Source organism: Megascapheus bottae, chromosome 2 (assembly GCF_031878675.1).
Source record: "Megascapheus bottae isolate mThoBot1 chromosome 2, mThoBot2.hap1, whole genome shotgun sequence".
Lineage (NCBI taxonomy): Eukaryota > Metazoa > Chordata > Mammalia > Rodentia > Geomyidae > Megascapheus > Megascapheus bottae.
In genome coordinates this window covers 2544473-2568503 of record NC_143510.1, presented here as the reverse complement: position 1 = coordinate 2568503, position 24031 = coordinate 2544473, and the positions used below count along the sequence as shown (strand labels likewise).

General features: G+C 42.2%; 1 protein-coding gene across 8 annotated transcripts in view; it reads right to left on the bottom strand.

The window, feature by feature from the left end:
• The window catches only part of Dnm1l (dynamin 1L), a 46513-nt gene extending 23319 nt beyond the window's left edge, over positions 1–23194 (bottom strand). For 3 of the 8 annotated variants that reach the window (XM_090319568.1, XM_090319586.1, XM_090319594.1), the window contains exons 1-6: positions 22948–23193; positions 8598–8762; positions 5987–6026; positions 4251–4297; positions 3532–3603; positions 1680–1766 (exon numbers count right to left, since the gene is read on the bottom strand). In XM_090319568.1, coding sequence (XP_090175694.1) covers positions 1680–1766; positions 3532–3603; positions 4251–4297; positions 5987–6026; positions 8598–8762; positions 22948–23049 — 513 coding nt within the window. In that variant the 5' untranslated portion in view covers positions 23050–23193. Of the gene's footprint in view, positions 1–1679; positions 1767–3531; positions 3604–4250; positions 4298–5986; positions 6027–8597; positions 8763–22947 lie in introns of all 8 variants that reach the window. The other 5 variants (XM_090319538.1, XM_090319547.1, XM_090319556.1 and 2 more) reach the window with 3 other exon arrangements.
• Positions 23195–24031: the final 837 nt, after the last annotated feature.

Here is a 24031-nt window from a genome sequence, read left to right as displayed (position 1 = left end):
TCAAGTGGTAGAGCTCTGGCCTTGAGAAAGCTCAAGGACAGTGCTCAGGCCCTGAGTTCAAGGCCCAGAACTGGCAAAAAAAGAAAGAAAGAAAGAAAAAAAAAAAGCCAGAAGTGGTGCTGTGGCTCAAGTGGTAGAGTTCTAACCTTGAAAAAAAAAAAAAGATAATACACAAAAAATCACATATACTATCCAGCTGATGAAAGAGTTATGACAGAAGAGGAAGTTAGGCAGTGATTTTAGAGGATTCTGCTTTTGAGATACTATTTCTTAATTACACTATATTTTTAAATAACAACAACGACCTTGAAAAACAGAAATGAAAGGCAATAGGTATTTGGGGAAGGAGCATTCCAGACTTGGATAAGCAGCAAGCAGGAAAACACAAACACATACCAAGTAGATACTTTGTGTCTTTATAAGAACTCAGGCTTGTGATCAGGGAGAGTGGAATGCCATTAGACTTCCAGCCAAGAAATGATGCAACCTCATTTTTACTTTAATAGAATCACAATCACTTGTGATTACTTAAAAAAGGCTGAAAGAATATATTTTTAAACTACATTATTATTATTGCTCAAATCCAGGTGAGATGACAGTGGCTAGTTCAGCTATGGATGTATAAGAGGGGCTGAGTTTGGACTGTTGTTTCTTCCTGAGGATCCACTGTAAGTGAAAGAAGAGCTAAGATGATGGGCTCCTTAAGGGGAACAAGGATAAGCCACAGGTGACTAGAAACGTTTGGCTAAGCCAAGAGAATGAAGCTACTATTTATTAGTCGACAAAAAACTACAGAAGGATCAAATGTAGTTAAAGGGCAGGTTGGGAATCTGATATTTAACACACCAAGTCAGAAATACGTAGTGGACAGATGTTCGTGTGCATGTCAAGTGGGTATCTGGATGGACACACAGGGCTGGAGGGACCGGAATGGACTCAACACACAGAAACCTGTATGGAAAACTGCTAAGGTTTCACAAACTCATCACAGTGTAAATGCATGAGAAGAGGAGGAGAGGCCAAAATCTGAGCTAGGGAGCACTGGTGCTTTTGACCTGGGGGAGATGAGCCTGCAAATGAGTGCTCAGTGACATTAGAGATATATGTGTAGAAACTAGGACTGGGAGTGTGGCCTAGTGATAGAATGCTCACCTGGCATGCATGAAGCCCTGGGTTCGATTCCCCAGTATCACATATACAGAAAAAGCTGGAAGTAGCACCGTGGCTGAAGTGGTAAAATGCTAACCTTGAGCAAACAGTGGCTAAGGGACAATGCCCAGGCTCCGAGTTCAAGCCCCAGGACTGGTAATTTAAAAAAACAAAAAAACACAAAAAAAGGGTAGAAACAAGTAGGACAAGTGTTCCAGAAGAAAGGTGGTTGCTCCTATCAAAGTTCACTCTCGCTGTACTCCTAGCTACTCAGGAGGCTGAGATCTGAGGATCGAGGCATCAAAGAACATGAGACTCTTATCTCCAATCACTAGAAAATTGGAATTGGGGCTGTGGCTCAAGGGGTAGGGTGGTACCCTTGAGCTGAAGAGTTCAGGGACAGTGACCAGGCCAAAGTCCAAGCCCCATGACCACCACCCCCAAATGCCACTGCAGACCACATGACAGCGCATTGTTCCCACAGGAGGTTCCACGTTAGTTCAATAGAAAACATGAACATGAGTCCTTACCTTGGTCATTCCTGGCAAATCCACCAGTGTCAAATTGACAACATTGGGTGAGAAAATCTTAAGATGAATTGGTTCAGGGCTTACTCCCTAAATGTAAGTTTGAAAACATATTAAAAATCACATTAAAAGTTCAACAAAAGGATATAATTGTATTTGGTTATCTGAAATTGGATAGGGAACGGGATAAAACAAGAAGAGGGGTGAGGGAGGGGGGAAGGGAAATGGGGACCATGGCATGTGAAAGGGTATCAATGTGTGGGAATTAAGGCACCATTTATCTGGCAAATATCATGTAACCCTTCTATTAATTACAATAAAAATATATTAAAAAAAAGCTCAACAAAACGTAAGATTTGAAGTACACAGACAAGATGATTTTCAACCACGATTTCTACAACTTTTCAATAATTATAGTTCAATGACACATATGAAAAGATAGCTTGCCATGTAATAAATTATAATCCTGTTCCACCTCAGACTATAGAAATAGAAACCACTATACTACGTACAATTAGAAGCAAAACAATTCATTTCTCCTGCATTTTGCTTTCATTTCTCCTAAGAACATGCCATTTCTGGGCTGGGAGTACAGCCTTAGTGGCAGAGTGCTTGCTTAGCATGCATGAAGCCCTTGGGTTTGATTCTTCAGCACCATATATACAGAAAAAGCCAGAAAGTGGTGCTGTGGCTTACGTGTTAGCCTTGAGAAAGCCCAAGGACAATGCCTAGGTCCTGAATTCAAGCCCCAGGACTGGGGGAAAAAAAAAAAAAGGATTTGAAGCCCGTAACACCACAAATGAAAAAGTAATCAGTTGGTAACATACTGCCTTCATCAACCCCCCATTCTAATGTTCCTCTTTATATAAGAAAAATAGCTTCACAAAAGACATGAATCTTAAAAATCACAAAATGTTTCCTGAATTAAGAGTGAAATCAATCAACCAAAAACAAAAACAAGGGGCTGGGAGTTTAACCTAGTGGTTAAAGTGCCTGCCTAGCATGCACGAGGACCCAGGTTTGATTCCTCAGTACCACATACGTAGAAAAAAGCTGGAAGTGGTGCTGAGGCTCAAATGGTAGATCTCTAGCCTTGAAAAAGTTCAAGGACGGTGCTCAGGCTCTGAGCTCAAGCCCAGGACTGTCCAAAAAAAAAGCAAAAACAAAAAAGGTAACGCATGCCAGGCCACCGGTGGCTCACACCTGTAATCCTGGCTACTCTGGATCTGGAAGCTGAGATCTGAGCATCACAGTTCAAAGCCAGTCTGGGCAGAATAGTCCATGAGACTCTTACCTCCAATAAACTACTCAGGAAGGTAGAGTGATAGTCTTGAGCACAAAGAGGCCAAGGGACAGTACCCAGGCCCTGAGCTCAAGACCAGTACCAGCCCCCCCCCCCCCCAAAAAAAGAGTAACTCACTATAGCAGTTTTAAGCAGCACAATTATATAGTAAAGTACTATGTATATGATAGGGTTAAGAAAAACATCTGAGAAACAAAGTGTTTTTTTTGTTGTTGTTGTTTTCTTCATGTTGCTTGGGACCAAATTCAGGGACTCGTACATACTAAGCACTTTCTCTCCAGGAAGTGCTCCAGCCCTTGTTTTTTTTTTCAGATAGGGTATTACGATATATACCAGGCTGGCTACAAACTTGATTTCCTATCTCCGTCTCCCATGTGCTGAGATTACAAGTGAACGGCAAAATATCTAAAGCTAACAGATCTTAAACAGAGTTTTTATGTTTGTGAAAAAATTGTCATTTACTTCAAAGATCAAGATTATTAATTATATTATGTACAGAAAACCCTCAGTAACATAGATGTTTATGCCTCCCAGGTCTAAAGAGATGCTTACCTTATTATTTCCTGAAATTCGTTCTGTTTCATTTTCAATTTCTTGTCGAATTTCATCAAAATCTGTATAAAGCTAAATATACAAAAGAAATAAACAAAGCCTAAAATATTCAAAGTGAGATCAAAAGTTCTTAATTGGTGGTTCAAAGTTCCATAAATGTCACCGATATCTATGCATTTGCTGCAGGAAATTAGCAGATACATTCTGATTCATAGTTCCTTTTTTGAGCCCTTGTATGGTCCTACAATACTTAAGACTCTCCAAGTTAGACAGAAACAGACTCTACCTGAAGATTATTAACCCAATAAACTATATGGTTAGAAATGTTACTAAGAGGCCAGGTGCGGTGGCTCACGTCTGTAATCCTAGCTCTTCAGGAGGCTGAGATCTGAGGATCTCGGTTCAAAAGCAGCTTGGGCATAAAAGACCATGAGACTCTTTTCTCTAATTAATTACTAGAAAATGGGAAGTGGAGCTGTGGCTCCAAGGCTAGGGCAGTAGCTTTGAGCTGAAGAGCTCAGGGACAGTGACCAGGCCCAGAGTTCAAGCCCCATGACTCACAAAAAAAAAGAAAAGAAAATATTACCGAGAAATAATTATTTCTCAAGGGAACAGCTGCTTCAAAGTAACATAACACATTGCCAATGACTAGAAACTAAATTATCTGCTTTTTCACAAAGTATTATTTTCAACATGCTATTTCATTATATCCTAGTTACCTTATTTTTGGTGTGAAGAAATTTACCCCATTCTTCGACTTCTACACCTAAAAAAAAAGGAAAAAAAATCATTTACTGAAAACTACAGAAAGTATTTTTTGTGGTTAGGAATTCAAAAAGGCTGTACAATAAGTTGCCATTGGTTCCTATTTTGCCACTAACTATATTTGCTATTTTTTAAAAAATCAGTGTCCTCTATTTCAGAAACATGAGAAACTAGATTTTATAGATAAAATTTTGTTTACTTACTATTTTGCTTATACTTACACTTTTTACTTCTTTTGATGTATGTTTAAAGAACTTTTTTTTTGGCCAGTTCTGGGGCTTGAACTCAGGGCCTGAGATCTGTCCTTGAGCTTTCTCAAGGCTAGGGCTCTACCACTTGAGCCATAGCACCACTTCCATCTTTTTCTATGTATTTGGTAACAAGGGATCGAACCTGAATCTTCATGCATGCTAGGCAAGTACACTACCATTAGTCCAAACTCCCAGCCCCAAGAACTTATCTTTAAATATACATCAAGGAAGTTTAAGCCAGGTGCAGTGGCTCATGCCTGTAATCCTAGCTACTCAGAAGGCTAAGATCTGAGGATCAAGGTTCAAAGCCAGCCCAGGCACAAAAGGACCTGAGAATCTTTATTTCCAATTAACCCCTAGAAAACAGGAAGTGGGGCTTGGCTCAAGAGTAGGGCAGTAGCCTTGAGCTGAAGACAGTTCAGAGACAGCGCCCAGGCCAAGTTCAAGCCCCATGACCCCCCCCCCCACTCCCCCTCCACACAAAAGTTTATCTGAGGAAAATATTTATATTTGCAATATGTGAATGAAGCTGCCAAGTTTTCAGTTTTGTTGTGGTTTTAGACGTGGTTTCCTGGTGACCAGCCGTCAAGTCACAATCTGCTGCTGCTTTAAAAGGTCTCTCGTGGTACGGAACCAGCACTTCTGTCATGTTCCTGTCATGTTTTGTCATGGAACTGAGGTAGGAAGAAATGAAATGGAGGAAAGAAAAACCCCTGGTGACCCCAGTATGGAGTTGGTACTCTCCACTGAGTTTCTCCTGCCCTTCCTACTTTAAAAAAAAAAATCTTCACTGTACTGTGTTAAATGGTCTAAAACTTTTCATTTCTCCTCAAGAAACCAGAAATACTTGTTTTTAGAAAAGGTGATCTAGCTTTACCTCTCCCAAGCACAGAGATTTTTTCCTGGCAAACTCAAAGAAGTTTTTTTGTTTGTGTTTTAAAGATCTTAATGCCTCAAGAGTACTGAATAATGCACACCGGTACCTGAAATCCAAATCAAAACTACCACATGGTATTTACATAAATGTCTCTATCAAGGAAAAGGTGGCTTGATTCTTTTGCAGAATAAAGGTAAATAAAATTGGATTCTCTTTGCAAGTAAAATGCTCACCGACTTGAAGCCTAGAACTTTCTTCAGTCTCACTGTAGGGTGGGAATAATCTAGACAGATATAGAACTCATAGAAGCAGGACTACATTCATCTTACATAGAGAAGGCCCAGCTTCACAAGCATGTTTTAGAAAATAAAAATGAAATAAAATACATTCACCACTAAAAAAGCTTGCATTCTGATGACGAAAACCACTAAAACCTATAGGTGATGTGGGTAGGCAAATAAAAATGGAAGAAAAAAAATGCAAACAGCCTGTAAGAGTACATAAGCACGCATGCAGGCAAGGTAAGAGAAAGGAGAGCCAGAAGCAAATGGAGAAAGGGAACCTTTAGAAAGGTGTCTTGAGTTTTTCCAAGTGGCAGGGTCTGTAGTTAAAGAGAAACAGCACAGAATGGTAAGTTTATCCCTAAAATCGTTAACTTGTTAAAAGAAACAAATGTCTAGAAACATGATCACATTTCCAATGCACATAGCATTAAATTACTCAACACTTAAACCTAGAATTAGAGGAAACCGTATTTTTAAGTAATTTCCCTACATATTGATACCTCAGTTACCCCGAAGAGATGTGTATATTAAAATACTAAAATATTTCATGTAGTTTTGATAGGCCTGTATTTAAAATTGATTATACTCTTCTAGATGATCTTAAAATGTTCTGCTCTTAAGAGATTATTGGTAATACAGGTCTTTACTATATCACAAGGCAAAGCCCGCATGGGCTTAATTTACAATCCGTAGGCAAAAAAGGTTTTTTCTGTTCTTGTTTTTGGGACGTTTTCTTTTTTTCTTTCTTTTTTTTTTTTATTTTTTGCCAGTCCTGGAGACTCAAGGCCTAGGCACTGTCCCTGCACTTCTTTTGCTCAAGGCTAGCGCTCTACCACAGCACCACTTCTGTGTATGTGGTACTGAGGAATGGAAGCCAGGGCTTCATGCGTGCTAGACAAGCACTCTACTACCGAGCCCCACTCCATCCCCTGTGGGACGTTTTCCATCTGCTTAGTTTTCCTCCTGTCCTCTCACTGTCGGGCTATTAAAATAGCTCATACTGTAGACTGTATATTAATATGCTTCTTGGTTTCTAATTTCCTCTAGGTTAGAATGACTGATAATAAGCTAGAATGACTTTTTCAAAGAAGAAAATGTCTTTGGTTGAGAAGCTTCAGAATTATCCTAAAATAGAGTATAAAATTTAGTATTCAAATTTATGAAACATATTCTGTGTTTTAGCAAACTGAGTTTTTTGTTTGTTTTTGTTTTTTGTTTTTTTTTCTGGGCACTGTCCTTTCTCAAAGCTAGCACTCTACCTCTTGAGCTACTGCACCACTTCCAGCTTTTCCTGTGTATATGGTACTAAGGAATCAAACTCAGGGCTTCGTGCATGCAAGGCAAATACTCTACCACTAAGTCATGCTCCTGGCCCTGAGTTGTTATTTAAGTGGAAGAAACTATGCCTCTCACTCTTTCACACAGACACACACACACACATTTCCCCTAAGCTTATTGCTGTTTGTGTGTGTGTGTGTATATGTGTGTAAATAAAGATATGCAAATTTACTGACCCACCACCAAGAAGAGACATCAACAAAATACACTGGACACTCAAGCAGAGATACCAGGGAGCTAATTCATGTACAGCTAAAATGTGCCTCCTTTACTAACAAGCAAAGTTTTATCTTAAGGAAACACTGCCTGCCTCTGCCAAGAGCTTGAGACAAAATAAGTAAAAGAATGCCATATAGTTCTCATTGCCTGAATTTAAAATATTCAGGCTAGGCACCAAGGGCTCACACCTGTAATCCTAGCTACTCAAGAGGCTGAGATCTGAGGATACAGGTTCAAAGCCAGCCTGGGCACCAAAGAATGTGAGATTCTTATCTCCAATTAACCATTAGAGAACGGGAAATGGGGCTGTGACTCAAGGGCTAGGATGGTAGCCTTGAGCTGAAGAGCTCAGGGACAGTGTCCAGGCCCAAAGTTCAAGCCCCACGACAGACAAAAAAAGAAAGAAACATACACAGTATTCTGCTACAAAAGCCACTAATAATTAAGGCGATTTTATAAGACAATATGCAAGCCAGACACTGAACTAAATTAGAATATTAGATGCAGTACTCTTGTACATTTCAAACTCGTGTATGACTTATAGTATACACATTTTATAAGCAATTTAAAATGTGCTAAATAGACATTTCTTAAAAAATTTTTAATTCTTAAAATTGTGCTATATATAAAAATGTATGGTTTCTCTTCATATAACCCATTTAAGACATAGCCTAATTCAGTTTAGCTGTAATCTAAACCTGAACAGAGCAGAGATCTTCTAAATGAAGGTGTTGTATACATTCAAAATAAAAACTACTAATAATTTTAAATTGAAAGTTTAAATAATAACCCATTCCAATGAAGGGGAATGAAAATTAGCAGGTGTGGTGAAATATGGAAAGGGAAAGTGAGTTAACAATGCTAAGCCAACAGTCGATTCTATTTAAGACGAAAAATTCAACTACAATGCATATGACTTAAATTGCAAACAAAGTAGAAGCCAGAAGCATCAGTAGTTCGAGGAACAAGGGCTGGGGGCAAACACCTAGAATCCCAAACTAAGGATGCTGCCTAGACTACAGAGTAAGAAATTGCCTTAAAAACAAAAACAAAACCCCTTTTCTTCAAAATAATGGATTACTACTCACTTTGTCACTGGGTCCTTTATGAAATATCACCAACAAGTTCATAAAGCTGAAATTCTCAAAAGGGACTATTTCCATCAAGTTCATTCATAAAAACAACAAAAAAATTACTTCCTTATATTCAGAAACTGGTGTCAAATTCTCTTCACAAGATTTGGGATTTTGCTATAGCCATTCATAATTTCCAAATGACTAAACAAATCATCTTAAAAACAGACCAAAAATGAGTTTCTAGATCATTCTTATCCCATTGGCGATATTTACCATTTTCTTCTCCTGATGTTTTTCGTTTATCCTCTGGCGCAACGTGGACCAGCTGCAGAATGAGAGGCCTCCGGGTGACAATGCCAGTGCCTCTGGGAAGCAGGTCCCGCCCCACGAGGCTCTCTAGCACGGAGCTCTTTCCACTGCTCTGAAAACACAACATACAATCAAATGAATAACACATTTCTCTGTTAATAAACTATACTAACAAGCAAATAAGGTTTTCTAAAGGAAAAATTAGAACAGACTTGTAAAATCAAACTGAGTTATACTTTGTGTTTGGCTATCATTATTCCCTTTTAAGAAATAAAAAAAAAATAGAATCAGGACACTATACGCTCACATCTATAACCTAGCTATTCACGAGGCTGAGATCTGAGAATTGTTCAAAGCCAACCGAGGCAGAAAAGACTGTGAAGTCTCTCCTCACAGACTTTTCTAAAATGAAACTATTCTGAAAGTTGTTAGAGAAATATAGTCAATTAACTGTTGTACACACTGTATGTGGTTTTGGTTTTCCTTCTTGTTTGTTCTGTTTCCATGGGAAGAACATGTATTTAGGAAACTCTTCTAACACTATAACATCTTCCTAAAACCCTAATATGGACCTTTAACTCATGAGAGATATTTAAACTGTTTAGTCTTCTGTAACTTATTTTATGCTATGTAGTTATAAAAAAAATAAGGAATTAATACATGCTATAATAGTCATGAACTTAAAAACATTACGCTAACCAGGCACTGGTGGCTCACACCTGTAATTCTGGCTATTCAGAAAGCTGAGATTCGGAGGATCACAGCTGGAAGCCAACCCAGGCTGGAAAGTCCATGAGACTCTTATCTCCAACTAACCACCAGAAAACAGGAAGTGGTGCCATGGACAAAAGTGGTAGAGTACTCAGGGACAGTGTCCAGGCCCAGAGTTCAAGCCCTACAGCCAAAAGGGAAGGAAGGGAGGGAGGGAGCGAACAAGCAAAGCAAAGCAAAGCAAAGCAAGCAAGCAAACTTGGAGTCCCAAAAGGCCACATCTGTTTGATGGTAAAACAGAAAGCAGACGAAGTATCTGCCAACAGCTAGGCATGAAGAGAGTTGACAGGGACTGCTAATGGATACAATGTTGGTTTGGAGGATTAGATTCAAAATTTCATTTACGGTGATGGTCATACAACTCCATAAAGACGATGGAAACTACTGAAGTACACATTTCAAATGTGTAAATTTCAGGGTACAAAGTTATATCTCAATAAAGCTATTCAGGGACAAAGTTGGGCCAGAGACAGTGGTTCCTATCTATAATTCCAGCTACTCAAGAAATGCGCAATTAGGAGGATTAGTTCAAGACCAGTCTGCGCAAAAAGTTACCAAGAAACACCATGTCAATAAATAACCAGGTGCAGTGGCTCACGCCTGTAATCCTAGCTACTCAAGAGGCTTAGCTCTGAGGATCCAGGTTCAAAGCCAGCCCAGGCACAAAAGACCATGAGACTTTTATCCCTAATTAACCACTAGAAAACGGGAAGTGGTGTTGTGGCTCAAGGAGTAGGGCAGTAGTCTTGAGCTGAAGAGCTCAGAGACAGCACCCAGGTCCAGAGTTCAAAGCCCCATGACCAACAAAATAAACTAAACCAAGGGTAGTGAGTCATACCCGTGGTTTCAGCTAAGTAACAGGCCCAGGAAGAAGTCCCAGGCTGACCTAGACAGATGTGAGGTTTTATCTAAAAGAATAACCTGCCAGGCACTGGGGGCTCATGCCTACAATCCTAGCAACTCAAGATGCTAAGTCCTGAAAAATGGAGGTTCAAAAGCCAATCTGGGCAGCAAAGTTTTGCAAGACTCCATCTCCAATTACCTAGCAAGACAAAACAAAGAAGCTAGAGTAGAGGCATGGTTCAAAGGGTAGAACACCAGCCATGAGCAAAAACCCTGAGTGAGAGTTTAAGACCCTGAGTTCAAGCCCCAGTATTGGCACAACAAATAAGTAAAGTAAAAATCTATCCTCCAAAAAGGACTAGAAGTGTGGCTCTGGTAACACAGCACTTACCTACCAAGAGCAAGGCCCTGAGTTCAAACCCTAGTCACAAAAAAGTGTGAAGAAAGCACAATATATGCATGCACAGAAAAGCCACTATCATAATGAAAGCCACTCATTTGTACGGTGTATATTACTTATCATTTTTAATGTGGCAATAGTGAGTACAGATCCAAATCACCTTCATTGTGCTGGAGGGAATGTAAATAGCTACCTCAACCCAGAGAAACAATAAAGAATAAAGACAGTAAGCACCAGTGGCTCACACTTGTAATCGTAGCTACTCAGGAGCCTAAGATCTGAGGATCATGGTTCAAAGCCATCCCAGGCAGGAAAGTCCATGAGCCTCTTACTGTCAGTTAAGCACTAAAAAAAGCTAGAAATAGAGCTGTGGCTCAAGTGATAGTCAGCTGGCCGTGAGCAAAAGAAAGCTCAGAGACCGCGCCCAGGCAGACACATGAGGTAGCAATAGAGCCTGAATACAGGATACAGACAACTCCTGAACAATCTATAGCCAGGGACTGTGGCTCACGCCTGTAATCCTAGCTACTCAGGAGGCTGAGATCTGAGGACTGAGGTTCAAAGCCAACCTGGGCACTAAAGTCCTAGAGACTCTTATCTCCAATTAATCATTAGAAAACCAGAAGTGGCACTTGAGCTGAAGAGCTCAGGGACACACCCAGGCCCAGAGTTTAAGCCCCATGACCAACAATAACAACAAACAATCTATATACTCTCCTGTGCCTAGTTATAGTAGAAGAAAGCTAAAGTATTTTTTTAAGCCAGAAACAAATGAATGTAAACAACTCAGGAAATACCTCAATTTTAAATTTCAATTTGATTTCACTTTAGCTTTGGTAGGAAATTAAGAACAATAAAAAGCTTCTGTTCTGAGCCGGAATTATAACCTAGTGATAGTGTTTGCCTAGCATGCACAAAAGCCCTGGGTTCGATTTCTCAGCACCACATACTCAGAAAAAGCTGGATGTGGCACTGTGTCTTGAATGGCAGAGTTCTAGCCTAGGGCAAAACTGTCCAAGGACAGTGCCCAGGCCCTGAATTCAAGCCCCAGGACTGGCAGAAAGAAAGAAAGAAAGAAAGAAAGAAAGAAAGAAAGAAAGAAAGAAAGAAAGAAAGAAAGAAAGAAAGAAAGAAAGAAAGAAAGAAAGAGACAGACAGAGACGAGACAGAGAGACAGGGAGAGAGAGACAGAGGGAGGGAAGGGAAGAAGGGAAGGGAAGGAGAAGAAGAAGGGAGAGGGACAGGGAAGGAAAGGAAGAAAGGAGGGAAGGGAAGGAAGAAAAGGAAAGAAAGAGAGAAAGAGAGAAAGAGAGAGAGGGGGGAGAGAGAGAAAGAGAAAGAAAGAGAAGGAAGAAAAGGAAAGAAAGAGAGAAAGAGAGAGAGGGGGGGAGAGAGAAAGAGAAAGAAAGAAAGAAAGAAAAAAAGAAAGAAAGAAAGAAAGAAAGAAAGAAAGAAAGAAAGAAAGAAAGAAAGGAAAGAAAAAAGAATGCCAGGTACTGGTGGCTCATGCCTGTAATCCTAGCTACTCAGGAAGCTGAGATCTGAGGACTATGGTACAAAGCCAACCCGGCAGAAAAATCTGAGAGATTCTTCCAATTAACCACCAAAAAGCTGTACTATGGCTCTAATGGTACAGTACTACCCAGATCAAAAAAGCTAAGGGATGGGCCAGAAGTTTGGTTTAGTGGTAGAGGGCTTGCCTAGCTTGCATGAAGACCCAGGTTCAATTCCTTGGTACCACATACATAAAAAAAAAAAAAAAAAAAAAAAGGCAGCGGTGATGCTGTGGCTCAAGTGGTAGAGCACTAGCCTTCAAAAAGCCCAAGGACTGGGCCAGGAGTTTAGCCTAGTGGTAGAGTGCTTGCCTAGCAAGCATAAAGACCGGGGTTCGATTCCTCCATACCACATACATAGAAAAAAGCTGGAAATGGTACTGAGGCTCAAGTGGTAGAGCTCTAGCCTTGAGGAAGACCAAGGACAGTGCTCAGGCTCTGAGCTCAAGCCCAGGACTGGCAAAAATAAATAAAGAAAGAAAGAAAGAAAGAAAGAAAGAAAGAAAGAAAGAAAGAAAGAAAGAAAGAAAGAGAGAGAGAGAGTGAGTGAGTTCAAGTATAGGCAAAAAAGAAAAAGTGAAAAAAAGTGTCAGAAATGGTGCCTGGGTCCTGAGTTCAAGCTCCAGCACCAATATGCACGTGCACACACAAACACGTGCTACAAGAGCTGTGTGGCACAAGCTTGGACATGACTCTGAACCCCACCCCCAGGAGGCCTGAACCAGAGGCCTTGGCTGGAGATGAAGCTAGAAGGAGCAGTCAATAATAAGATGCACCTGGATCCCGACACTGCTGCTCATATCTGCCTCAAGTTCAACACGAATGGACTAATTTCACTCGCAGAGTTCCTTCAGAAATGAAATACACAAATCACTTGTGTATTTGAATGGGACTTTCAGGCAGTGTTCACATGCCAGAACCTACCACCTTAGAAAAATGTCAAGTGAGATGTTACTAATGGTAAGATGCCCGGGTAAAGCCCTATGAGGACTCTGGCAGCACAGTGGTTCATTCGATACTTCTAGAAAGCAGAGAAACCTGGTCAAGTGCCTTCACTCAAGACGTTAACTGAAGACTGCAGGCTGGAACTAGAAGATATCACTTCATCTCTGACTCCAACAGAGCTCAAATGGGAATGGAATTACATGAATTGCTTTAGTCACTTCAGAAGTGGACTCAATCACTTCTTGGACATTTCAGCTCCTAAAACTCACCTAACTGGTCATCCTGTTCTTAAAGTAAGTCTGACACTCAACTCACTCTGACACTCCGGGACTGTTTTCCAGAGCTAGTGACACCCACACTGAGAACCAAGAGTTTAGGGCCCAGAGATCGGTGCATGCTGACCAGCTGTTAGGCCCTGGGTTCAAAGCTTTATTTCATCTCCGTACCAAAAATTTAAAAATAAAGAAATCTGAAAACAACACAACAACAAAACAGTACGCTGGGTGCCAGTGGCTTATGTGCATAATCTAGTTATTCAGGATGCTAAGGTCTGAGGATTGCAGTTCAAAGCCAGCCTAGTCAGGGAAGTATATGAGACTTATCTCCAACTAACCACCAGAAACCTGGAAGCAGCACTGTGGTTCATAGTGGTAGAGCACTAGCCTTGAGCTGAAGAGCTCAGGGTCAGTGTCCAGCCCTGAGTTCAAGTCCCACAACCAGTAACAACAAAACTTCAACATGCTGCCTTTTTCAGATCAGAGTGACATCTCCTGAAGTGAGCACTGGCCCCTGTGCTTCACTTGATCTCTCTACTCAGATTTTAATCAATTCTGCTTTTTAACAGTATGTTAATACATGCAGACAAAAAAAAACATGTTTACAAGCTGCTAGCTTAAAAAAAAAACTTCTTATGAACTCAGCATTATAAATAGAATTGCCTTCTTCAACAATTGGTTAGGTAAGTGTTCTCCACTGGTGACTTTAAACATCCAGTATTCACACCGACTTTCCAACTCTACAGATATCCCAGATTTCCAAAGTAGCCGTCACAGCTGGCTTGCTCTGAAAACAGGACTTAGGCCCATTCCAAGGCCTTCAGCTTTGTCATCTTCACATCCTCCCAAAATGGCCTGCATAGTCTGAAGATGTTAAGGAGCAACAGATGTGTGTGCCAGACTGTACATGGTGTAACTGGATTCACAGCACTCTGAACTGTCCCCACGTGTGCCCTTCTACTGACAAGGTTCTGTTACGTTTTTGGCTTGTTTCCCCCGATAATCAGCATCACACAAAGGTGAAGAATTACAAACAGTCACCCATGCCACACTAACCAACGAGGATCCCTTTTTTAGCTTTTAAGTTACTTTTCAGATGTTTCTTTTTTTTTTTAATATTTTTATTTATTTATTTATTTATTTTTGCCAGTCCTGGGCTTGAGCTCAGGGCCTGAGCACTGTCCTTGGACTTTCTCAAGGCTAGCGCTCTACCACTTGAGCCTCAGCACCACTTCCGGCTTTTTTCTATATGTGGTACTGAGGATTCGAACCCGGGTCTTCATGCATGCTAGGCAAGCACTTTAATCACAAGGCCAAACTCCCGGCCTCACATGCTTCTTAAATTATGTTATTTGAAGAGTCCTAGCATTTACTCAGGGCCTTCTTTGCTTGGCTGGCACTCTACCACTTGAGCCAAGTCTCCAGACTGCTTTTTGCAGGTTATTCTGGAGAAAGAGACTAAGAGACCTTTCTGCCTAGGCTAGCCTCAAACTGCCGTCCTATAGATCTTCGCCTTCTGAGGAGGTAGGATCCACAAGTAGTCAGCTAAATTCCTCAATTTTGATATAACTGATAAGGATGTACCTCTTGATTTTTTTCAATTTATTTTGAATAATTATGGCCTTACACGGTTCCTTTAATATTTGTTTTGCTGCGCTACTTCTAAAATATTTTCAAAAATATTAATCTTACATTACATAGTTAAGCCAAAATCATTTCACCTTACAGTTCAAATGTTCTTCCTTAGAACAGATTTGACAGTTTATGGTTTTTAAAGTGTAGTTCTTACTGAATAATACAAATATAACAAAAAATTAATATCAAACACCTAGAATCCAAACATTCTAAAATGCTGCAGACCCAACAGTACTTAGGGAAGAATTTTTCTTGGTTGTGAGACAAGCTATGGTCTTTAAATTATGAAAGAGAATAGAGATTCAGCTATCCAATAAGGTTTTGAATTTGATTTTTTTTTTTTAATCAGTCCTGGGCTTGAGCTCAGGGCCTGAGCACTGTCCTTGGGCTTTTTCTCAAGGCTAAAACCCTACCACTTGAACCACAGCACCACTTCTAGCTTTTTTCTATATATGGGGTACTGAGGAATTGAACCCAGGTCTTCATGAATTCTAGGCAAGCACTTTACTACTAGGCCAAACTTCCAGCCTGAATTTGAATTTGAATAAGGCTTTGATATCCATTAAAAAAAAAAATCCCTGCTTTGGCCAGGCATTGATGACTCATACCTGTAATCCTAGCTATTCAGGAGGCTGAGCTCTAAGGGCTGAGGTGCAAAGCCAGCCATGGCAGGAAAGTCTGTGGAACTCATCTCCATCCAACCACTTGAGCTGCAGCTCAAGTGTAACAGTGCTAGCCTTGAACATAAAAGTTCAGGTACACTGTAATCCTAGCTACACAGGAAGCGGAGATCTGAGGATTTTAGTTCAAAACCATCCTAAAGTCCATGAGACCTTTATCTCCAATTAACCACCAGAAAACCAAAAGTGGCTCTGTGACTCAAGAGACAGGGCAGTAGCCTTGAGCTGAAGAGCTCAGGGACAGTGCCCAGTCCCAGAGTTCAAGCCCCATGACCAACTTTAAAAAAAAATTGACTATTAAGCTACAGTAACCAAAATAATAAGGATAAAAATATGGGAAAGAACTCAAGAATCCATAAATAAATCCATACATCTATGGTCAACTAATTTTCTTTTCTTTTCTTTTTTGCTAGTCCTGGGGCTTAAATCCAGGCAGGGCCTGAGCACTGTCCTTGGGCTTTTTCAAGCTTTTTCAAAGCTAGAGTCCTACCACTTGAGCCACAGCACCACTTGTGGCTTTTTTTCTATGTGAGTGGTACAAGGAATCGAACCTAAGTCCTTGTGCATGCTAGGCAAGCACTGTACCACTAGGCCAAACTCCTGGCCCCAGATAACTGATTTTATTTTCAACAATGATACCAACATACTATTCACCAGAGAAAAAATGGTCTCTTCAACAAATGGTGCTGGTTTAACTAGATGAGCATATGTCAAAGATGAAAATGGAACACTACTGCAAAGAAAATACATTTTTTTCTTGGGGGGAGGGACCCTAAATGTATAAACCCAAATTTGGCAATACCTGTGCAGTGTCCACCATACCCCTAGCTACTCTGAAGGCTGAGATTTGAGAACTGAGGTTTGAAGCTAGCCTGAGCAAACGAATCTGAAGAAATACTTATTTCCTATTAATCAGCAAAAAGTTCAAAGTAAATTGTACACCAGTGGCTCATGCCTGTAACCCTAGCAACTCAGGAGGCTGAGATATGAAGATTGTGGTTCCAAGCCAGCCAGGAAAGTCCAAAAAGGCAGAAGCAAAGCTATGGCTCAATTGGTAGAGCACCAACCTTGAGGGAAAAAGCTAAGCCAGAGCATGTGGCCCTGACTCAAAGCCCCAGTGGACTGATAAAGGAGGAGGAGAGGAAGACATAAATAGGACTTGTCAAAATTAAAACTTTTGTGTATAAAAGAATCTTATCAAGAAAGTGAGAAAACAATTTATAAGGTGGGGTATTTGCAAACCATATATCAAAGCATTAATATCTAGAACTTAGGAAAACATTACAGCTTAGACTATAGTTCAAGTGATAGAATATCTGCTTTGCAAGGTCCTACATTCAAATCCAGTGCCACCAAAGAAAAAAAAAAGGGAGAAAGAATTCTTACAACTCAACACAGTGGCTCATGCCTGTAATCCTAGCTACTCAGGAGGCTGAGATCTGAGGATCAAGGGTCAAAGCCCAGCCTGGGCACAAAATGACCAGAGACTCTTATCTCCAATTAATCTCTAGAAAACGGGAAATGGGGCTTGGCTCAAGAGTAAGGCGGTAGCCTTGAGCCAAAGAGCTCAGGGACAATGCCCAGGCCAAGGGGTAGGAGCAGCCTTGAGTTGAAGAGCTTAGGGACCGGGCTCAGCCAGAGTCAAGCCCCATGATCTTCCCCCACCCCCCAAAAAAACAATTAAAGGACAATTCCAACAAGCACATGAAACTGTGTCTAGCAACATTAGTCACTAAGGAAAAATAAGCAAAACCACAAGGAGATAATACTTCATGTTCACAATTAAAATAGTTATAACCCAATCAGATAACAAATGTCAACAAGGACACAGAAAAACTGAAATAGGTCAAGTTGTAAAGTGATACAGGTCTTATAGAAAAGTTTCATGGTTCCTCAAAAAGCTAAACTTAGGCTGGGAGAGTGGCCTAGCTGTAGAATGCTTGCCTAACATGCATGAAGCCCTGGGTTTGATTCCTTGGTACCATAAACACAGAAAAAGCTGGAAGTGGTGCTGTGACTTAAGTGGTAGAGCTTTAGCCTTGAGAAAATTCAAAGACAGTGTCCAAGCCCTGAGTTCAAGCCCCAGAACTAAGCCCCCCTCCCCCCCAAAAAAGCTAAACTTAGTTGTTGTTTGACCCAGCAATCTTAATTCTATGCCAAAGGGACAATGGTAATGAACAAATATTTGAACACATAACAAATATTTGAACACTCATTGTGGTTAATGATACAAAGTGCCTAACTGCCCATCAGGAGATGAGTAATGAATAAAATGTGCTTTATACATACAATGGATAGCCATAGTAAGGAACTGACATATGCTACAACATAATAATAAAAGTTACACGAAGTGAAATGAAGACAGACATAAATCATCACATATTATGTAATTCCCTTTCTGTGCAGTATCTAGAATAAGTCAGTCCACCAAGAAAGCAGACTGGTGCTTGTGAGAGGCTGGGATAAGAAGAAACAAGAAGGGAATGTTTCATGGGTACAGAGTTATTCTTCTGTTGTCAAACATTTTGGACATAAACAGAGGTGGTAGTTTCACATTATGAACATATGAAGCCACTGAACTATCACTATCTCCATGAATATTTCCTCTTCTTTTCAATATTAAATTTCATAAAAGTTGGTTCATTTTGGCTACTAAAACTCAATTCTCTTCTCCATTTCTGTGCTGAAATCTATAAAATAAGGAGGCAAACAAAAGTACACTACTTCCATGAGGCCAGGCCACAGTCTCAAGATGGTGTCATCTGCATTGTACTGCATGTCGTTTGAGTTACCTCTCCCTCCCAAGTCTAAACAGGAATTAAATTTCTCTGGTTTAGTCACAAAAGTTAAAAAAGTCTTATCTCTTTCATCACCTGCCACATATACCAGGGTCTTGAAGTATCAACCTTCTGTTTTTTCTACAGAGGGAAAGAGGAAGGCTATTTGTTCAGCTAAATAACAAATTTATGTATAATTGAGGTCTATAAACATGCTCAAAACAGGCCTTCAAGTATTATTTGGGTCATTTAAGAAGTGAAGATTCAGGACACTGAAGAGCTGGCAAAGGCTGTCTGATAACTGATGTTCTGGGGCAAGAATACCACCAAAATCAACTCTTTAACTCAACTTCCATGAATCATTCCTACTTTTCCCAAAAGAGTTCAGTTCTGGTGATCTGCATCAGAGTCACCTATGGTAATTCAGCAAGGCACCGGTAATGCTAATAATTCAGGAAGCTGAGAGCTAAAGATCATGGTTCAAAGCCAGTCCAGGCAGGAAGGTCTCTTGGATTCTTTATCTCCAATTAATCACAAAAAGAAAAAAAAAAAAAAAAAGCTAAGCGTACAAAGCTCAGGGACAGCACCCACATCCTGAGTTCCAGCCCCAGGACTGACACAAAAAATGTTAATGGAGATAGGATTCAGGAAATTTATTTTCAAACTGATTCCTGTGTGTGTGTATGTGTATTGATACTGGGGCTTAAACCCAGGATCTCATGTTCTCACTTGGCTTTTTTGCTCAAAGCTAACACATCTCAAATTAATCAGGAAAAAAAAAATGCCAAATTTTTTCTCAACAAGATGGGACTGCAATCATTGAATGCACAGGACACATTCAGGTTTTTTGTTTTTCCAGTCCAGGGGCTTGAACTCAGGGCCTGGGCACTGTCCCTGAACTTCTTTTGCTCAAGGCTAGCACTCTACCACTTGAGCCACAACATCACTTCTTGCTTTTTCTGCGTATGTGGTACTAAGGAATGGAACCCAGAGCTTCATGCATGTTAGGCAAGCACTCTACCACTAAGCCAGATTCCCACTCTATATATTGTTTTTACAAGGACATGATCATAAGTACTAGGAAGTTTACTAGTCAGAACTAAGTATCAACACCCACTTATATGTATTCCTCTGTCTAGACTCTCATTGGATATCACTGCATTTATAAGAATGTAAAATGTGGCTGTGTATTACACAATAACAGACAGTAAAACTAGCACAGACGGCAACACTGTGTTATACTAAATACAAGGAAAAAAAGGAAAGTGTTGCCATTCTTTCTTTTTTCTGCACTTGAATAATTTGACAAAGAGCTAAATTTCATCCAGTAAGGAGTTGGATAAAAATAAATGGTAAGTAAAAAAAACTGATCTCTTGAAATTTCCAATACTGACATCAAGAAGTAACTTGCTACTATACTAGGCACTATGTTGTATCTTAATGGTTTCCACATGGGGGGAGACTTTTCTCTTTTGGCCACTTTGCCAATTAACAGGTTTACTGCCTGAAATAAACTATCTCAGGTAAGAAAAGGCCTTCTTGATTTGAAACTATTTATGCTGCTACACTTAGTGATAGCTGATTCTTTTTTTTTTTTTGGTCAGTCATGGGGCTTGAACTCTGGGCCTGGGTGTTGTCTCTGAGCTCTTCAGCCCAAGGCTACCATCCTACCCCGTGAGCCACAGCCCCATTTCCCTTTTTCTAGTGGTTAATTGAAGATGAGTCTCATGGATTTTAGTGTCCAGGCTGGCTTTGAACCATGATCCTCAGATCTCAGCCCCCTGAGTAGCTAGGATTACAGGTGTGTGCTATCGCACACAGCATTAGCCAATTCTTTCACTGCTATGTACCTAAAATGCATTGCAGAGTCCCTCTTCAGTGTGTGGAAAATGTATGATATCCAGCTAGACACTTACAAATGACTACCAAAAATAATTTAATTTACATCAGCTCTTCTAATTGTGTTTACAAAAACAGACCAACTTTGAGGTTAGAAGTCTAGTGATTTAAAATATTACCTGCTTACAGAAAGCAAATCCTTTATTCAAAATATGTAGAAAGCAGCTATTACACATCCTGGACTGAATATTTCAGTAAATATTTTATATGCCAGATATTTTGATATGCACTCAATAGCAATACTGCTTATGATTTATTGTTTGGAGGTGGAAAGCAAGAATCATTACAGTCCTCACATGTAATAAACACTTAGAGGCCAGGCACTGATGGCTCCCATTATAAATCCTAGCTACTCAGGAGACTGAGATCTGAGGATGGAGGTATGAAACCAGCCCAGGGAAACAAACTGGAAACACTTACCTCTAGGTAACAAAAGGTCAGAAGATGGGGTGTAGCAGCTCAAGTGACTGAGTGCTAACTTTGAGCAAAAAAGCCAAGCAAGCTGCAGTACTGGCACAAAGAAACACACACACACACACACACACACACACACACACACAGAGGCAGGGTTGAGCAGAAAGCATACTCTTTCTTTTCTATTTTTTTTTTTGCGTCGTTCGTCGACCAGGACTTGAACTCTTTATCTGACACTTTCACTCATTGGCTGGTGCTTTACCACCTGAGCCATGCCTCCAACCCCTTACAGAAGATATATATTCTGCAACAGAGCAAGAAAAACTGCTTCAAAATTAGTTTTTATTTCTCCAACTATTTAAAAGCAATAAATATATACACACATAAGGTAAGGAAACAGGTAGTCTCTGAGTTTGCAGTATGTGGATAAACTAATACTCTGAACATTAAATCCTTCCATACAGTTTCATTTTATAACAAGAAGCAATGATGTGCTTTGTGGGGAAAAAAATGGACACATCTTCCACCTTCTCAACAGAAAAGCCACCATGAAGAAATCAAAGTGCTTAAATCTATATACTTAAATACTCTGGAAGCCCCATTTCTCTGAGCGTCAGTTAAAAAGTACTAATGTTCCTCTACAATAAAGAAAAAAACAAAACCGAGCTGGAAAGGTAGCTTAGTGACAGCGTGCTTGCCTAGCATGCATGCAGCCCTGGGTTCCATTTCTCAATACCTCAGATTCCTCAGAAAAGGCCGGAAGTGGTCCTGTGACTCAAGTGGTAAAGTGCTATCCTTGAGCAAAAGAAGCTCCAGACCCTGACTTCAAGGCCCAGGACTGGTCAAAAGCAAAGCAAAACAAAAACAACCTTTTGTCATTCTAGATACATTTCCTCAACATCTTTAGCAGATACTACACTCCGCAATTGTGTGTACAAAGCATCAGTTTTGAGGATGGAAGCGTGTGTGTGTGTGTGTGTGTGTGTGTGTGTGTGTGTGTACACATGTGCGCGAGCATGTGAGCCAACATGAAAAGGCCAAAGAACATGATGCCAAGAATTGTACACGTGTGTGTGTGTGTGTGTGTGTGTGAGAGAGAGAGAGAGAGAGAGAGAGAGAGAGAGAGAGAGAGAGAGAGAGAGAGAGAGAGAGAGAGAGAGAGAGAGAGAGAGAGAGAGAGAGAGAGAGAGAGAGAGAGAGAGAGAGAGAGAGAGAGAGGGAGACAGACACGCGCAATACGAAAAGGCCAGGAAACCAGATGAGGGGGAGAGGAGGGAACGAGAGGAGAAAGGGTTAGAGACGGAGACAGAGGTGAGGTGGGGGGGGGGAAGGGGAGGGGGACAAGGGGAGGAGAAGGAGGGGATCGGGAAGGAGGGATGGGGAGAGGGACGTGAGAAAGGAGGGGGAGGGGAGGGCGATGGGGAAAGAGAGGGGGTGAAGGGGGAGAGGGAGGGAGAGCGTGTGTGACCTCACGCGGAAAAGCCAGAGAACCAGCTGCCAAATTCAGGTCACAACCCCACAAACCGAGAGAGACCAAAGAACAGAGCGCGTAGAAAAGCCCGCGGTGTCCTCAGGCCCCGGGTGCAGTGGGGTGCGGGACATTTTCCTTTTTTGCCAGCCCAGCTCGGCGTCTCTTTGGGGTGTGAGCCCTGGAGGGTCCCGGTGAGGGGTGGGAGACAGCGGGGCCTCACAGCTTCGCACTCCCCAGGCCAGGAGACCGGGCAGACGGGGCGCCTCGGCCCCCACCGGCCCAGCCTGGCCCAGACCCACGGACCCGGCGCGTCCCCCAGGTGCCCTTGGAAGCGGTGGCCGCAGACCCAGCCGCACTCGGGCCCCGCGGCCTCCAGTTCCGCCCCGCCCGCCCTGCCCGCCCCGCCCGCGGCCCGGGCCTCCGCGCCGGCTCCGCCCCTCGCCGCCCCGCGGGCCTCGGGTCTCCGCCCGCTGCCCCCCACCCCGCGGGCGAGCCGGCGCGGCGCAGGCCCCGCGGCCCGGGACCCCCGGCACGGCCCGCTCCCCCTCACACCGCCAGGGCGGGCCCTGCAGCGGGCGCGGCCGCCACCCCAGCCCCGGGCTCCGGCCTGGCGAACGCGGCCCTCAACTCTCACCTGCGTCCCCACCACGACGATCTGCGGCAGCTGGATGATGTCGGCACCCACCGTGTTGAAGACGTCCTGCAGCTTGTTGATGACAGGAATGAGGGCCTCCATGGCTCCCGAAACCCGGGACCCTCGCCCGGCTGGCTGCGGCAATGAATGGGGGACCCAGCCCAGAAGCTGCCTCGTCCTCCGCTCCTCCGCCCTCTCCTCGGGAGCCCGCACCCATTGGGCCCGGCCGCCGACTCTCGGCCCCCTCCCGGCAGGCCACGCGCCTCGGAGGGCGTGGGGAGAAGCAATGCCTACTGGGAGTTGTAGTTTGGGAGCGAAGGAAGGGCGGTGCCTACGACTCCCAGAAGGCTGTGCGGCATGGGCTGGGCCCCGAGCCCCGAGGGCGGGGTGGAGGTGGGGCTTAGGGGCCGCACCTCCTGTCAGAAGCTGGGGTTGGAGATGGAGGAAGAAACACCTTGCACACCAGTCCGAGAGGCATGAAGGACGTGAGTGCACTGGGTATGAGTATGTGTTAAGAATACAAAGTAAGTCATCTCACTAATAGGAGTGTTACCAAGAAAAATCGCAAATGTTGGGGCCAGGAGTTTGGCCTAATTTGACTCAAGTGGTAGAGCACCAGCCTTGATGGAAAAGCCCAAGGGCAGTGCTCAGGACCTGAGTTCAAGCTCCAGGACTGGCAAAAAAAAAAAAGATAAAACAAGATTCCACCTCACTCCAGTTAGAATGGCCAGGATCAGGAAAACGAATGACAACAGATGCTGGAGGGGATGTGGCCAGGAGGGATCACTACTACACTGTTGGTGGGAGTGCAAACTCGTTCAACCACTATGGAAAGCAGTGTGGCAATGCCTCAAAAGGCTAAACATAGAACTCCCCTATGACCCAGCAATTCCACTACTTGGCATTTACCCAACCATCCAGAAACAAGGACATACTAAACCCACTAGCACAACAATGTTCATTGCAGCACTATTCACCATAGCAAAGATAGGGAACCAACCTAGATGTCCCTCAGTTGATGAGTGGATCAACAAGATGTGGTATTTATACACAACGGAATTCTATGCTGCTGTCAAAAAAATGA